Source organism: Strongylocentrotus purpuratus, unplaced genomic scaffold (genome assembly GCF_000002235.5).
Source record: "Strongylocentrotus purpuratus isolate Spur 01 unplaced genomic scaffold, Spur_5.0 spur5_scaffold_19, whole genome shotgun sequence".
Classification (NCBI taxonomy): domain Eukaryota; kingdom Metazoa; phylum Echinodermata; class Echinoidea; order Camarodonta; family Strongylocentrotidae; genus Strongylocentrotus; species Strongylocentrotus purpuratus.
The window spans coordinates 20,741,542-20,760,226 of record NW_022145604.1 but is presented as its reverse complement, the minus strand read 5'-3'; the positions used below and the strand labels follow the sequence as shown (position 1 = coordinate 20,760,226).

The window sequence follows — 18,685 nt, the reverse complement described above, 5'->3', positions numbered from 1 at the left end:
CTTTAAAGATATTTGAATTGCAAATGTCGAAAATTCAGATGCCGCAAATTACAAATGTGAAACAAAAAGGAAGGCAATATTAAAAAAATGCTGTAGCTCTTTTGCTTTTGTAAGGCACCGTTATAGAATCAACTGCTTTCAATCGAATGGCAACATTTTTTTTTTAAAGCATACAGTTAAAGGTAATACAAAGTTTTGGTATGGGGTCATGAATTTGGTTCAAATGTACAAATTGAAAGCATGCGCGATTTTACGATAATCAATGATCGTTGTCGCGGTTGAAATCGAGTCTAAAGTGATGAAATTGTAAAAATAAAAAATAAATCATTTCTTGTATAGCTCCCGCTCAAGACTGATACAACTTTAGCTTTAAAACAATGTTTCTTGACTACAATTGACCAATTTGCAATTTCCGTTTGGAAATTATATATCATAACTGCATATCCTGAGATTTTAATGATCGCAGCTACCACGGAATGGCCTTCAGCGCTATTTGTAATATTTGAAATTTACTGGGAACACCGGTAAACTTTGATTAATTCAATTTCTCGAAAGTGTTTTAGGGGCTAAATTTTCTACTGCTTATAATAAATCCACAGGGGCATCCAAATATATCAACATTTTAAAGAATTATTATCCATCCAATTTTCAAAATTTCCTAAAAAATTTGCATTAACTTTAACAGATTTCGTCGGGAGTATTAGAATAAAATAATTGTTACTGACTTCCTTCTCATATTTCTTTCTCTAATCTTACGTTGGCATTAACGATGGCGATCAGGATTTTGATAAGTTAAAACACGACTAGTTAACTCTAGCTGAACATATCACATATTTATGTCTGTTTCTATTGCAGTTACTCCGGCTGCTTGAATCTTGACAACAATTGCTTGGTTAATGCATCGGTATTTTGATGACAACAATCCATTATCGACATACAAGTTGAAGGTAAGACCGTTTTCCTGTATACAAATTTAAATCGTTGACAGCAAATATGGTTGTACGACACATGCTCTGGCGACATTTTGTTCCGCGGTCAGTTATCTATACAAACTTAAAACCTGTACCAAATAGTATAATTCTAACTCTAAACGTAATCAAAACATAACAAATTTCAACCGTAACATAATAATACACTTTAGCTGTGACGAAATAAAGTCCGGGGCAATAATTGTCACAAGAGTAAATGGCAGATCATCAGCATTAAGATATTCTTTAAATAAGAGAATTGTAGTTTTTACTCCAGTTTTATCATAAGGTAGTGAATTACCAAATATGTTCAGGCATATTGTCATTGGAAATAATGCAAATTGTCTAATTATGACATATTTTTTTCTTAAGATGAATCGCAGTCCGTGGGGGTGTTTCACAAAGACTAAGATCGAATTTAAGTTGGACTTAACTATGGCAGGCCGCTCATGCCACTGTTTGCTCTCACCATTTATTGGCATTAGTCTCTCAAGGGACGATCATAATGGTGAGAGGTAACAGTGGCACGAACAGCCTGCCATGGTTAAGTCCAACTTGAAGTCGATCTTGGTCTTTGTGAAACACTCCCTGGGTCTAATAAAAGTAATCAATTCGTAATAATACAGGACCCCCAGGGAGAACAGTTTCAATACTGATGAAGGCTACCCTGGGTAAACAAGATTTACTGTTATTGCGATTTTATTCCCTTCAATCTCATGTGTATTAGTCATAAATAGAAGATATTTATTATATTAACAAAATGTATCAATATCTGAGATACAATAACGTGTGTATCGTCTGTCTTTAATACAACAAATCCACTGGGCCAGGAGTTTGTAATGCAAAATAAGACACCGTATACGGAAATTCAATTTAGTTTATATGTGTAAGAACTCTCAGAATCAATTGAAATCAAGATGGATTCATTGTGATTTGCCATTTTATTATTTTTGTAACAGAATCCGACCAGGATGAAGCAGCATACGTTCGGTAGTGCTATCCTCACGAAGGCATTGTTTCTTCTTCTCATCATACACATGAACGGGGTCACTGGCCAGACATGCCCCGAACCTTGCGAATGCTTCGAGTTTAGGCTGTTCTGTCGGCCGTCACTTCCTGATGGAAGAATGCCGGACTGGATACCTGAAACTACCGATGGACTGTCTTTGATTTCAGATGACTTAAGGAACATCTCCGCTGCAGATTTGGGAGGTCTCCCGAATTTAGAGTTCCTGCAAGTGATCTCGCGTAATATTGAATACATCGAACCTGGTGCCTTTTCACCCCTTACAAATCTCAATACCCTAGCAATCTATCTTGCCAAAGCTTTAACAGTGATCGATGAAAGCCTAGTCCGAGGACTTCCTCAGCTAGAGTCCTTAAGTGTCGAAGGTACATCCGTTGATCGTGTTACTGAGGGCGCCCTAGGAATCCTGCCCAAACTGCGTCGACTAAACCTCATTGCCGATAATTTCAGGTCCCTGCCCGACAACTTCCTTTCGGGATCTAATATCACTCACTTGTACATGAACTCTAATTTTCTGTCAAATATATCTAGTAATGCGTTTGGTAGTCTTTCTAGTTTGGTAGAATTGAGTTTAGCAGATAACAGCTTGAACGTAATTTCGGGAGATATATTTCAGAACCTTTACAACCTGGAAGTTTTGAAGTTGGGAGCCAACAACATTGCATTTGTGAATGCATCTACTTTCAATGCGCTTAAGAGTCTCCGTATTATCAACCTAGAAGACAATGCCATTTCGTATCTCCCTGCTGATACCTTCCGTAATCTTTCTGACATAGTAGAGCTGAACCTAGCATCAAATTCGTTGTCTGTTCTCCCTCATCGGCTCTTCGGAGATCTTTTGAGTTTATCAATTCTAGATCTGAGTGGGAACAGACTCATGACCCTTTACAGGACAGTCTTTGATTTTAACAAAGACATTGATGGAGTCCTTATCAATCTTACAGGAAACCCGCTACACTGCGACTGCCATATTGAATGGTTGAAATCGACGATGGACTCCGCGAATATGATCTGTGCCAGCCCGGCAAACGTGGTCGACAGACAGCTCTCCCTGATCAATGCGACTGATTTTGAGTGCACTTCGACGGGATTCATCGGCAGCAGTGTCCTACTCGTCTGTCCTGGATGGTCAAATCCTGTTTGGCAAATAACATGGGTGGTACCAGATGGTAGTAGTGTCAATCCCGACACGGCAAGCGGACGATTTGAGGTAACTCCTGATGGTGATCTGTTAATCTCCACTGCATCGTCAGGAGACGCCGGGGTATACATGTGTTACGTTGTAGATGCCGATCGGAATTTTGTCGCAACTGAAACTGTTTCATTGGATCTGTCACTTCCGCCAGGGCTAACTACTGATCGGGCAAACACCACTGATGATAGATATCCAAGTGCAAGTGCGGACCTCACTCGAAGGCCAACAGTGCAACCAACAGAGGGTAGGATGACAACATCGCAGACACAGTCGAATTCAAATGATGCTGAAATAGTTCTCGGAGAAGTAGGATCAATTTCGCCTAATATGCAGTATCCAGAAAACTACAATTACATCTGGATAACTTCGGGAGGAGTTCGACTTGAGACAAATGAAACTGTTGATAGGTTTACCGTGTTAGTTGATGGTACTCTCGTAATCAATCCTGTTACAGAATCCGATGGCGGGATATATAGAGTTTCTGTAATCGATCTAAGCAATGTAGTTGTGGCATCAACCGTTGTTCCTGTAACCTTAAGGGAAGTTAGGATGACTACAATGCAAAGACAAACAGATTCACATGATTTTGAACTAGTTCCTGGAACACCAGGATCCATTTCGCCTAATATGCAATATCCAGAAAATTACAATTACATCTGGATAACTTCGGGAGGAGTTCGACTTGAGACAAATGAAACTGTTGATAGGTTTACCGTGTTAATTGATGGTACTCTCTTAATCAATCCTGTTATCGAATCCGATGACGGAATATATAGGATTTCTGTAATCAATCTAAGTAATGTAGTAGTTTCATCGACAGTTGTTCGCGTTACTTTCGCAAGTGCAAGGTCAACTTCAGCACCTACCGAACCAACAGAGTCTGCAACACGGGCTAACAATACAGAAGCTCCTCAAAGTCCTCCATCGTTATCTCCTACAATGTCAATAATATCCCCTCCCTCACCTCCTGTGACTGAGCAGAAGTCTTCTACTACAGATCCTGATGGTATCATTCTTGTAGATCGAGATGGGGCGTTTCTAATTTCACCTAAACCTGCAGACCAAGTCGATGTTATTTTCCGATGGGTAACTCCCGATGGCCAAATTTTATTTTTAAACGACTCGAGTGGCCCATACAGCGTTAACCCAGAAGGAGATTTGCAGATCAGACCAGTGAATGACGTCAACGTTGGAACATACGTCGTCTTCGTCACTGACATGTCTGGATTTGAGTTAGATTTTAAAGTTTTTAGAGTCCAAATAGCACCAGGATCGACTACAGCATCCGAGGCGGATAGGACAACAACTTCTGCTGAAGGTAGAACTACGCTAAGTTCTGATAATGTAACTCCAGCGAGTGAGAATATGACATCGCCTACTACTGTATCCGAAGGAACTACAATACAACAAGCTGGCTCAACATCAAACACTGAAGAAAATGTTAATTCAAGCGAAAGCACCACACTCGGCTCGTTACCATCAACAGAGGGTAATGTTAATGACCAAGATTATTTCATTGTTTCTATAACATCTTTACAAAGGGTTGTGCTGTCTCCTGAATATCTCAATCTGCAGAACCTTAATGTCATTTGGGTAACCCCTGACGCAACGCGTATTACCAAGAACCAAACAATAGGACTATTCAGCGTTTCCGATGATGGATTTTTGACAGTGGAATCAGTCTTGGATTCTTTGATTGGAGTCTACACGGCGGTCGTAACAGACAGCAATGGTGTCGTGTTAGATCTGAATGTAATTCGCGTCGTGTTTACGTTGCCTACTACCCAACCAACAACAATTACATTAGGACAATCTACAACTTTACCATTTACGTCTTCTACAGTGCAGCGAACAACTTCTAAGACCACTGTCATTATGACAACCTCAACTGAAAGTACAACTACTGTAGCTACCGAAGACAGGACTACTGAGCGGGAAACCACAACAATGACTACGACTGAAGCTATTACTGATAGGGATTCGTTCACCGTCATCTTGTATTCCAGAGATCAAGGCATCTTATCACCTAGGTACCCTCTTGACCTCCTAGTGAACATCATTTGGGTAACGCCAGATGGTGAAAGGTTGACAATAAACGATACGGTTGGTCCTTATGAGGTCAGATCTGATGGTAATCTCTTTATTCAGCCTGTTGAAGACAACAGCCTGGGAGTATATACGGCGACGATCACGACATTGGACAACACACTTTTAGATCTCAACATCATCCGCGTGGAATTTCGCAATCCGTCGACAAGTTTTCCTGACTTGACGACAATAGAAGTCACTAACTCCACTACTTTAGGAGGAATATCTTCCACAGATGACCCGACTACTTTCTACACAAGTACGAATGCATCAGGTTCTTCGCAGCCAACTGATACTACTGAATCAAACAATGAACCTACCGATGGCCCTACGAGTACCTCGGAAATACCAGACGAAGACTTTTTTGCCGTGATACTTACACAGAGGGTTCAAGCAATTGTTTATCCGCAGTATTCCATCATTAACAACACTGACGTCCTTTGGGTAACACCAGATGCGATAACGTTAAGACGGGGTGAATCAAGAGGACCTTATAACGTGACCGATGATGGAACACTGATAATACAACCAGTTGGTAATAGTAATCTTGGCACTTATACTGTATCTGTTACAGATGGACTTGGGTTTCTACAAGACTTGAATGTAATTCGCGTTCAGTATTCCGAGCCTACAGTAACAACGCCTGATTCTGGGACGCCAACACCAACGCCTGCTTCAGGTACATCAACTTCGAATACAAGCTCTGATTCTCCGCTTCCGTCTTCAACCACCGGTCTAACTACTGAATCTCGTGACTCAACAAGTATCCAAACCACTTTGAATCCCCTGACCACTGCCGGTAATGCGATGTATACCACAAGCACCGAAAACTCAACACCTCTTTTATCGACAGAAATGACGGAATCAAGAAGTACTACACAAAATGGCCCTGAGATGACGTCAATGCCTATTCTTTCAACAGCAAATCCTCTACCCGAAGAACTATTCCTAAGAGAGGGTCAAATGAATGTCCTTTTCCCTCGCATACCAAATGGAATAAACATAAACGTTAGTTGGGTAACGGCAGATGGATCCTCTCTCTCTAAAGGCGACACTGTCGGTTCTTATTCCGTTAATAACCTTGGGCAACTTCTCATCTCTCGTGTTTCGGAGTCGCATGAAGGAACATACAGTGTTTTACTTACAAATTCCGATGAAGAATTCATAGGCCTGTACGTTATTCGGGTGATAGTTAACAGCGGTACGAATAGTACTAGTCAAGAACCTACGCAGACGGTTCTTTCATCAACAGATCTATCTCCCACTAATGGAACATCCATGTTCTCCGCTACACAAACCAGCACGGATGTAAGACAAACTACAGGAAATGCAACTGCAACAGGACCTACAACTTCAGTTGATTCGTCAACTGTAGCTACTTCGACAGAAATGGCTACAGACTCATCAGTCTCTCCCACAAATCTGATCGCTTCATCCTCTTCTTCATCAACCCCTTCCGTAACTGGAACTTCAGCTACCCAGTCCTCTGAAGCTGAAACCACAGGAACTACTCTCACATCTACCGAATCTAAATCAACCCCAGCTAGATCATCCTCGACAGTTTTGACAACTTCAGCTGATGGTACAAGTACAATGAATAGGAGCAGTACCTTTTCAGGAGGTCTCATGACAGGTGCTGCAACGTCATCAACAGCAGGATTTGTATCAACAACGCCTGTGACGTCAGGAGAAACCGCCACAACGTTAGAGAATGTAAGCACTACTCCCACAATTCCATCCGTGTCTACCTCTCAAACCGATCCATTTTCTACCACACCAGTGTCAACCCCGTCAAAGTCAGAAGAATCAAGCACAAGTTCGACAATAAACACAATATCTACCCGAGTAACGTCAACCCAGCCACCTTCAACATCGGATAATACAGATGCTACGCTGTCGAGTGTTTCCTTATCTGTGTCGACAATATTTTCATTCACACCAACCACACCGACTACAGATGAAGCTACAGCTGAATATAATATACTGACTACGACTGATGCTCCATTACCAGAAACATCTTCACAAATATCCCCAGGAACAGAATTATTCTCGTTGAAGACAGACGATATTTTGACAGACACTACCACCACCACTCCTTCCCCGATCACCCATGACACATCAATCGAGCCATCGACAGGAAGCTCAAGCCCACAAACCACGGTGTCTCCAACTACAACGAAAACACAAACAGAGAGGACCCCAACGACCAGAATGTCGACAGAAGCCGGGACCGAATCACGCCCAACTTATCTTATTCCATTATCCGTAGGGATCGGTCTGGCCGGCATTGCTTTCCTCCTGATCCTCCTCTCATTATGTCTCGCATTGGCTAAGAATCACAAAGAAGACTATGGTGTCCATATCATCGAACAGGAGAAGACGCGAAAGGGTGAGCTCGTACCCATCGGTGATATCGATGAGGAGTCTGGAGGACTCGGTAACCATGGTAAAGAAGACGTCGCGGAGAATGGGACCTCGTCTAATCCCTACACATTAGAACCAGAGCGTACCGATGCGTCGGATTCTCGCTTAGTGTCAATGGTGGGTAAAGATGGCATCAGCTATGATACGATTTACTATGTCGATAGCTCTGTGCAGGGTGCCAATGATAGTCCAGCGGATAATGTTTTCTATTAGACGCGATAAATGACATGTTTATGATTGAATGCTTATATGCTTTATAATAGTTTTATGCTTGTCCTTGCAAATGTTTTCGATACGATAATACATCGATACATATCTACGTAGCTTTTTAACTCATGACATTGATTGTTGAAAAAGCAAAACATGCTTATCAGCTGCACACTAATGGAAGATGAACACAATATTGAAAACGCATTATTTTAATAGATTTAAATAAAATATTAACATATATCATTATATTAGTGTCTCATCCTATAATTTTTCAATTAATTCGTGTTCTGCTATGTAAATATTATGGATATATTGCCTAATTAATGAGCTTTTTTCTTTTCGTAAAAATGAATATGTTCCTTCATATGTACATGAACCTTGGGTAAAAAAAAGCAATGTTAAGTTTGGGAACGACTGGCAAATGTTGAAATGCACGTATCTCATTATACAGTGTTTAAAATACAAATGCCTCTTTTAATTCCTTAAAATAATCTCGCATGATACTAGAGAAAAATGCGATTAAATGGACTGTGAAAATGTTATTCAAAGAAAAACAGTAAAACTCTATTAAAATTTTTCTCAGGGATCAAAGGTTATTTATTTTTTTATTTTTAATACTGTCTAAATCAGTAAAATTTGCTATTGAGATTGCGGTTTCGTCAGTGCTCATAAGTCGACAGTGGTATATACTATTCTTATGTGCGGTTATATCACTGTAATTGGTATGGTGTGGTAGACAAGATGTACTGAAGCCTAAAGATAACTAAACCATTTCAATGTTTATGCGTATAATTTGGAAGACTGGTAGAAAAGAAAAGTATTCATTTAAGACTTACAAGTAACATCAACAAATTTAAAGTAATAGTATGAGAGCTGTTATTTAAAAACTAATATTTTATTTTTTGTTTTAGCGTGAAAAGCACTTGTGTTGTGTCCATCTGTCATATTCGTGTTGCATTTGTTCATAAAAGGCTTTCCATATTCTGAAAGTGGTATATAAATATAGGTAATGTTAATTCTGACAACAGTAAGCAAACGGTGAACTGCATAACATGAAAGTGACTCTTACATTCAATTTTTTCAAATGTCTATATGTTTTTTTGTATTTGGAATTTCGGATAATGCTAAAGAAGGCACGTTTCCTTCCAATATTTATTCATTTATCTACAGTTTTCGAAATTGGTTTTACCACACATCGATTTATGAATGCAAGCTTCACTTTTTATTAGGCCTCTCCACCCACGTTAATTAATATTTGACAATAGTAGGTACTGTTACCACTTTGTACTTTTTGTATATATTATCGAATTGCAAATTATTATATCTATTTTTTTTTATACATGAAATAGACATGTAAGAAGAAATATACAAACATTAAACCCTGGACTTTGAACCTGTATTAGATGTTTCAAGTAATATCTGATTACTTTTTATAAGACAGCAGTTCAGTGTTTATTATAATCTTGCTTTTATGTACTTGTAAATATAAACAGCATCATATTAATCAAGATGAAATATTTGTATCGTCCTAAAAGAATTGACGAAAAGTGTAGCTTTCATCATGTTCAATCCAATATTGTTTTGGTTCGCAGTAACAATATATCCAGGTGTTCAAATGAATTGACAGAAGTTTCAGCTTACATTATGTATTATTCAAGATTATTTTGTTTGAAGTGACAATGTATCCAGATGTTACACTGAATTTACAAAAGTTGTAGATTACATTTTGCACTATCTAAGATTTTTTAATTTGAAGTAACAAAATATCCAGATGTTAAATGGACTGGCAGTTGCTGTAGCTTACTTTATGTACAATCCAAGCCTATTTTTGTATGAAGTGACAATGAATCCAGATTTTTTTTTTTTTGGGATAAATTCTAACATAAAGACGTGTTAACATTTTGATATTCATCTTGCTTATCATTCACGTTCTGATGAATCCTTTAAATACCCCTTTTCTGTCTGTGTACTGACATTTTTACTTTTATTGGAAAAGGCAGCATCAACGATCGTCATTTATCATGTTCATTGGAGCTAGTCCATTTCATACCATTCCTTTTTACCTCTATAGCATGCTCGATGTCACGTCACATATAGACGACCACTCCCTGCCAAGTCTCAACGTAGACGTAGAGGAATTCATTTTATTTGTTTTTTGTTGTTAAAACATAATGTATAAATGGGCGAATGTATTCACAATTTTTGTCATACTCAGATAACATACGACACACCCCATGTTTAGTTATTTCATTGGGCGCACCTTTTAGGCGAATCCGTAAGATATGAAGATTAATGATTATTTTGTGAATAAAGAATAGAGAAGTGTTGACAATTTAAACTACTCGTAATATTTGACGACATTCCTTTGTGAGCTCTGTGTCAATATTCCTTTTATTGAACAATTCGTGAAGAACATGATTCATACAATAGAGCAGTGAACTGAGATTTTAGTAGGTAAACAGACGAAATATACTCACACGGTCAAGCGATGATGTAATTGGAATTCTTCTTTGTCAAACATGTTTACCTTGCACTCGGCAAGAGGGGGGAAGATGGTCTCGACATATATTCAAGATATTTTGTAAAGAGGGCCTTTCTTCATCAGGACTGCAGCCGAAATATTAAACCTAACTTTACATACCTCGCCAAAATTCATCGAGCCGACGGAAAGTTCTAAATGAGATGGAGAGACTATTATAGCGAAAAAGATGCGGGACAGAGAGAGAGAGAGAGAGAGAGAGATAAGAAAGAGAGATAGAGAAAATGAGAAGGTGAGAGGGTTAGAAAAAGAAAAACGGGTGATTGGAAAGCAATAGAAAGATAAGTAGGTAGGAGAGAAGGATATAGAGATACAACGAGAGACAACTATGCGTGAGAGAGTGAGAGAAAGACGAAGAGAAAAAGGGGTGAGAAGGAGGGAGAAAATAGAGTCAGAGAATGGGGAGGGGAGCGAAAAAAACACGAAAAAACATCTACAGAAATATATGTGGACACGGTGGTAACGACTCCCACCCTCTGTCTGCCTGTCTGTCTGTCTATGACCTGCACCTTTCTCTCTACATGTCTCTCCATTTCCAGCTGCTCCTGGTAGGGTATTCTATCCCAGGGAAGAAAATCTCAATTTCTCTCTTCTTCTTCTCCCTATTATTTTTCCCACGTCTATCTCTCTCTCTCTCTCCATTTCTCTTTTACCGTCCTTTGCTTTAAAACCACACCATCGATTCCTTAGCACACACTCTCTTTCTAGCTCTAGAGATTTTTCCCCTTCTATTCTATCCTTGTCCATGGTTCCTCCCTTCAAGAAAACATGAAACAGGGCCCCGAAATATGTGGGAACCACTGGCGTAAATGGTGAATCCAGAAAGATGAAGGGGTGGCCTGTACAAAACTAATATACGTCCACTATTCAAGAGGACAAATACCAATCAGTTACCTTTTGATTAAATAAAAATTAGTTATTTTTAGAATGGAGAAAATGTATTTTTAATACATTACTGAAAAAAGTAAACATAGGTAAAAAAAAAAAACCTCCTGAATTTAATAGTGCAATTTTTTTTTCTTCAAAATATAACACCCATGTCCATTAGAGCCGTTTATGTTTGCGTAAGAAATCCTGCAGCCTGATCGAGTGTCAAATAACTGACCACATCGTGTTAAACGAATATCAATGGCAGCATTAGTATAGTAGGACAAATACTTCACTGAGCATGCAAACATATCCATCATGATCTTATAATGGAGTTGGTATTAAATAAATGGCACGAACGTTTCCATGGCAAGTTCAACGTACTGAATGATCGATACAGTCATTACCCATCTCATACACTCTTGATTGATTCGCCCGATTTATAAACAGAGCAGAGGAAGGGGGTGGGGGTACAGAGGGGGCGGGGCACATAGGGGAGGGGTAGGGATACAAACTCCAAACTCAAACAGACACATAGTTTACTAGCGAGACCGGGATGGGGTGAGATTTAGGTTTTAACCCCTCAGTTCCGTGCATGATTTGTTTAGCCGATCAAGGGATGGTGGGGGGGGGGGGGGGGTGGGTGATTGGCGTGTTCCCATTGTGCCCCCTGGTAACGCCTTAGCGCACACGTGTATACATACTTTATTTGAACTCTTGTGGAATCTGCATACAATCGCAAAAAATGAAGGCGACTTGTTGCTACGACAGCTACTTTGGTAGACACAGGGCGCCGCTTAGATGCTGAGAGGAAGAGAGTTTGTTAAGGTCAACACAAAAATGGTTGTCCTCGATTGCTTTTCTGGAGTAGGGAAGGGCGGGCGGATTTTTTTTTTTTTTGATTTTTTTTTTTCATTTCATGATTTGCTTTTCTTTTTTTCCCTCCATTTTTTCCCTCTTCATTTTGATTCTTTACTTCCTATTTATTTTCATTTCTTCTTCAAATCAAGAAGCCAATATTATTATTAATTAAACACAAAAAGAATCCCAGAAAAAAAATCATGAATTGCTATGGCTACATGGATACATTTTTATCCATTTTTCATTGCAAATGTGGTTCTCCTGTGACTCTGATATGTATTGTATGTGTGTGATATGCTATTATGCTATGTATTTTAAAGTGATTTTACCATGCATACAACGGACCCACCGAAAATTGCCACCCGGCCGAAAAACTCCCTTCTCTACTTTATTATATAAAGACAGAATTGCGTACTGAGTGACCAAATTGGCGACGGGACGTATTTTAATCTTTTCAACATGAATACAATGGTTTGTTTGGCGTTTAAAAATACTCGAAAAATATATATTATTCACGCACAAAAAAAGAAAGAAATGCGAGCGGGTCAAAAATGACGAGCGGGCGGTCAGGGACAACCAAATGATTTATTTGGGGGCGTAAGTATGCGGTATATGTACTCTGGAGTATCAAGATTTGTTGATCAGGGAGCAGGGGTGACGGGCAAAATCACAGAGCCACATAGTTTTTCTGTAATTTTTATTCTTTATTTCATTCAATTTTAAAACAATACAATAATTCTTCTATTTTTTTATTTTCATAATGATAATAACATAATTCCATTAACTTAATACAAATGCAGTTCAGAAATTGCTTCCCAACCCCAAACAGAGCCCACTACACTCCTCAACTCACTCATCCTCACACATACACATGTACACTCACATACGTGTGCACACTACAATAACATTCACTCACTTTTTTTATTTTTTATTTTTTTATTTATTCCAAACAATACAAATTAATTTTTAGAAATAAAGTACATTTTTTTCCTTGACATAATTCAAAACATTTACATTACATACATTGTACAATTGATGAAAACAAAAATGAAATCAGTTGTATCATAAAACAAATAACCCCATCCAACCAAACACACTACTACTACTACCCCCCCCCCCCTCCCCATCATGCGACACACACTCCACCCGACCACACTTCCACCACACACTGTTCCTAGCCCCCTCAGAATACCCCCAAATTGGAGCGACAGACAAAACCGAAACAATCTATTTAAAACATTTAAAACAAAATCATTTAAACGAGGCTACAATAGTCCAGTGTAAAAAATTCATGAAAACTTTACTTGTTCCCACTTCTGTAAATGTAAAGCCAATTTATCTGCCCTCCCTGCAATATTCTTTTCTTCTTCCCTAAATTCTAACAGTTCTTTTTGAAACTCCCCCAAAGACAATATTACGGACTTTCCCCTGCATCTATATATCCAATATTTCAATGCAAAAATAATTGTATTAAACATTTTTATTCGTGGGGAGTTACCAGACAACCCTAAATGAATATTTATCCAGTCGATAGACCTTAGTTCCCTTAGCTCAAACTTAGCTATTACATTTTGCCATAATATTTGAACATGTACACACTCCCAGAACAAGTGTAAATATGTTTCTATCTTTCGCTTACGAAATGAGCACAAGTTATCTACAACAAAGCCGAATCTGAATAAATGTTCTCTAGTATATATTGCTCCATAAAGCAGTTTATACTGAATTTCTCTTAGTCTGTTAACAAGAGTAACTTTCCTAGGCCTACTAAATATCTCCCTACATACCTTATTTGAAAAATCTGAAAATCCCCGTTCATCATGAATCTTCAAGACAAATACATTTTGTAACTTCTCTATAAAATATTCATAAACCTTCCTCGATAATACATCTCCGAGGAGCTTCACAGTACTGTTAAACTGCATTAAAATATCTTTCCGCTTCTCAAAATAGCTTCCCCAATATTCCATACATCAACAATTTTGTTTCCTTTTAACCCCAAATTTTGAAAATGAGATATTGCCCGCATGCCATTTTCAGCAAAAATATCTTGAATAAAAATTATATTGCGTGTAAACAACTCCTCATCAAAAATTATTTTCTTTTTCAATAAGAAATCTTTATTTGTTAAAAATAATTGGATTATTCTTTTCTTCAAAATTCCTACAACCTTCTAACTCTTCCCATGCTTTGATCATTTCTAAATAGAACTTAGGTACTTTGAAACTGAATAACTTGGAATCATAGTTACACAAAAAAATAAATCTACCCCCTACCATCTTGAAGCAGAAATCAAAGTATAGCTTCCATCTCATAGATTTTTCTCCGTACAATAGTCTTTTTACCCACATTACCCGTTGGGTTTTTACAAACGAGTCAAAATTAGTCATTCGTAACCCCTTCATCATAACCTTGATACAATATTATCTCTTAATTCGATCTTTCCCATTCCATATAATTCAAAACATATTTTCTGTATTTCCGATATGACCCTCACACTCAAGAAAACCCCTACACAATCCCACAGCCCCTCCCCCTCCCACCTCCACACACACCAACAAACATTGATTTTCACTAAGTCTTCCCATTTTTGTAAATGCAACGACAATCTCTCTACTTTGATTGCTAAGATCTTTTCCAACTCTACAAAATCAGTAATATTTAGTTGTATGGTAAATTACTTACTCCCTTGATTTAAAGTCATTTATTTCTACAAATTTATGATATTATTCACATACTTAATTCTATTCGAAGTACGCGGCGACAAACCTCAAAATATATCTCGCCACTTCATATACCTTAATTCAACTAAATCGAAAAGTTACATAATAAATTACCATAGCTGTTTGACCTTCACACACTTTCAAATAAAGTGTAGGTATGTCTCTAACTTTTTGGGACAAAATGAGCAGAAACTGTCCTTTAAAAAAAACTTTATTCTTTGTTCTTCAGCGTATATGAATACGTGTAATACAATCAAACAAAGTTATTTCGTTTGTTTTTTAATTTCCGAAATCCATATATACATACAAGTTTAAAAAACATACATATAAAACACATTTCAAACGATAAGAAAGTAAGTAAATGTGTTAAGTATAGACAAACGGTTGGATAGCCCATTTCAGAACCATTTTCAAAATGGTCCTGTTCTTCCATATGGTCCAAAAGCAAAAATCATATTAATTTACATACAATATCAATTTTTTTTAAAATCATACACTACCCCCCCCCCTTATCGATTCCCCTAACCTCACCACCCACCCCCCTAAAATATGATTTGCCCTGAAATATTCAAGTTTATATTAAGATCCAAATAATCAACTTGCTGAAATTAGACAGAAGGATTAGCAGTCTTCAAAATAGATGGTATTTATATTTATTAAAACATCTTTTGACAGGATAGCATTTATCAGCTCGCAGCCCGTTTTGCATAATGGTATAACATGAGTAATAAAGCGATTGATTCGCATTAATCCCAAGACACTGAAAATGAGCGACAGGTTTCAACTGGTTGCTTAATACTAACAAGCATTTATGCTTTCTAATAGCGGTCAGGTAAAATAACCACTACTAATACATGACCATTACAGTAAATATGGTTTACATGGTATATGCCTTTATCAAACAAATCACCATACAAAATAATTTTATCTTTATACAAATATTATTATTATATTATAATCAAATATCCCTCGATTAACTTCACTTTCAGAGTTTCTATATTTACCTTTATTCTGCCGAGCCTCCATTATTTCTATATAAATTGGTGTCATTGTTAATTCGGAATTATTATACATATAAAAAAATTCTCCCCTACTGTTCTTAAACAATATTCAAAGTACAGTTTCCATTCAACATTTTGTTCTCCATACAATAAATGTGTAAACCACGTTAATATACGTTGTGTCTTAACAAACAGTTACAATTCATCCTTTTCAACCCCCGGACGTGTAGTCCTGATCTTCATACTGATAATATTCACTCAAGAATAGGACATATTTATATACAAATCCCCAGACCATTATCTCGCTCTCGTTTGCATGAAACTTACTTTGTTGCTATCTTTGATATAATTTATTCAAATACTGAGTAGAATATGATACAAGAAAGAATCTGAAATCATCACCGTGGCGCCGATACCAGAAGACCTTATCTTTACGATAAAGAGTTCTGAAACGTTCGTGTATAATTAACTTGCAATGGAATTTGGCCATTCGACCATTTTTTAAGCAATAAAAAAAAATACATATATAACGTTACTCGAATATACAAAATTCAGTAAACAAATTTTCTTATTCATATTGAACGTGAAAGAATCTATCACCTAGAAAACGATGCAGCGCATTGACACATTGAAATGAACACAACGCACGTGCACGCACGCACGCGCACATAGGGGAAGGGTGAAGGTCTTGACCAACAAGTTTTGCGGAGGACCCTGTTCGACGGATGGAAAAAAGAGGCGGGGGGTATGGTCCCCTTGCTTGTGCCCCAACGGCTATACATTTACTCATGCATGCAAGACCAGGCCAGGGAGGATGAACCATGCAAGACAAACTGAAGGGTTGTATCATGTCATTATCGTAACGTCGATGGACTGCCATTGAATCATCTCTGTAGGCTTTTTAATTAGTATACATTCCTCCTCCTCCTCCCCCTCTCTCTCTCTCTCTCTCTCTCTATCTCTTTTTCTTCCTTACCAATCACTCTCATGAAGCCTTTAATCGATTTGAGATGAATAGAACATTTTGTTGATCAATAGGAAGATTTATTTTCTACTGGATCATCATGCACTATACAATAACAATGGATACAATAAAAAAAAAAAAACAGACACACAGAATAATGCGAGTGATTAACATAGTAACGCTTTTGTTTTGAACAAGCAGATATGAACAAAGGGAGTAGAAACATACATAAACCCTTTGCAATCGCTGTGCGTTACGTGTCTGCACTATGACACTAGGCTGACAGTATAACAATCATACAATTTGTATAGAGCGCATAATAAACCAAGTTTCTCTTTGCGCTGTACAGCATGAACGACAAAAGAAATATAATCTCACAAAATGTATCAACAAAGAGTAGTATACAAATCTTATAACCACTAAAATGACTAACTTAACATAGTAAATAACATAATAGAAAGATAGCTATCATGGTCCAAACAAATGACGTAAGTAAGGACAAAGTACAATCGAAGCTAATTAACTAAGGCCTAAGAGGTGCGTTTTTAATACAAATTTGAGCGTTGCAGAAGTGGGTGCCTTTCATATGAATTTGGAAGATTGTTCCAAAGGTTTGGTCCAGCAACTGCAAAAGATCTGCCCCATATAATAGTGTATTGGTTTTTGGTACACAGAGTAATGCTTGATTGATTGAACGGATGGAACTTTGTAGAAAAAGCTAGGTTTATGTGCGTCATATGACCCGTTTTGACTCGTTTCAGACCAAAGTTTGTCTGAACCTTGGTCTGAAACGCATCGAAACGCGTCATATGACGCACACAAACCTAGGTTTGTCGACATACCTCCTTTGTTAATTCGTGCCGTAAGCTCTGTATATTTTAGCTGCACAGCCTGATATTCTGTTATAATGTATGTGAATAGCATCTAGCCTACATCTACGAACGAGTAACGATAAAAGCATTTTCTTTGCCAGGAGTTTTTAATAAAATAGAAACTTGCATTTGAACCGGGGATTGTCACAGACTCCCAAAGGAGTAGGAATTATGAACAAAATTGGAAAGTACCAAAATCGACCACTTCAAATCTTGACTTGCAAGGTTATGTAAATACTGACGTAGACCCATTATGGTGATAACCCCCTCCAGAAGAATCCATGGATAAAAGCTACAGTAAGACTATGCAGAAGTTACTATAGAGTATTTGAAAAAGATATGCACAAATCATGCATGCAACGATTATTATATCAAATTACATTTATTACAGCAGGGACTGCAATGATACTTATCATCTTTTTCTGTTGATGCTCGACCACGAATCAATGTCGTGCTTTCGTCTTTCGGATTTTCTGAAGGGGTACCTTCGAGAACGCGACTATCCTGCACGTAACTTTTTTGCTGGCTGTCTTGACTTTGGAGACGTTGCAGCACTTTATCATTCGTTTCCTCGACGCTGCCCCCAAAGTCATGCGAGATTTTCTTTATAGGAGACTCGGGAATGGACGATTTAAGAATACTGTTCGCCGCTTCAAGCTTAGTTTCGCGTTCCTGTTTTTGGATGCTCGATGAATAAAAGACCTCATCTGACATGCCTTGCGAAGTGTTGAGTTTCAGGAGCTTGACGATCCCATCGGCTATCTTGTTCGACTTCAGGACGGATCGGACGTCTCTTAGAGATAGGTGAGTGACCTTGAAGCAGGTTGGACAGGTGATATTGCACCTTTTATCTGAAAATTCTGAAGGGGTTATTTGTTCGGTGATGCACTCTGTGCAGAATGTATGGTGGCACCCTAGGTACCTTGGTTCATTCCAGATGCGTTTG

At 38.0% G+C, this 18,685-nt stretch overlaps 1 protein-coding gene across 1 annotated transcript; it reads left to right on the top strand.

Annotated features, from left to right (window-relative positions):
- Window positions 1-1,939: 1,939 nt before the first annotated feature.
- LOC105439807 (mucin-17-like) lies at window positions 1,940-7,915 on the top strand. Its single transcript, XM_030989833.1, has one exon. The coding sequence runs from the start codon at window positions 1,940-1,942 to the stop codon at window positions 7,913-7,915; it is 5,976 nt and encodes a 1,991-aa protein (XP_030845693.1).
- The last annotated feature ends 10,770 nt before the right edge of the window (window positions 7,916-18,685 follow it).

Bases quoted from the DNA above. Each gene is read 5' to 3' on its own strand.
- LOC105439807 (XM_030989833.1), top strand. From the start codon at position 1,940: ATGAAGCAGCATACGTTCGGTAGTGCTATCCTCACGAAGGCATTGTTT.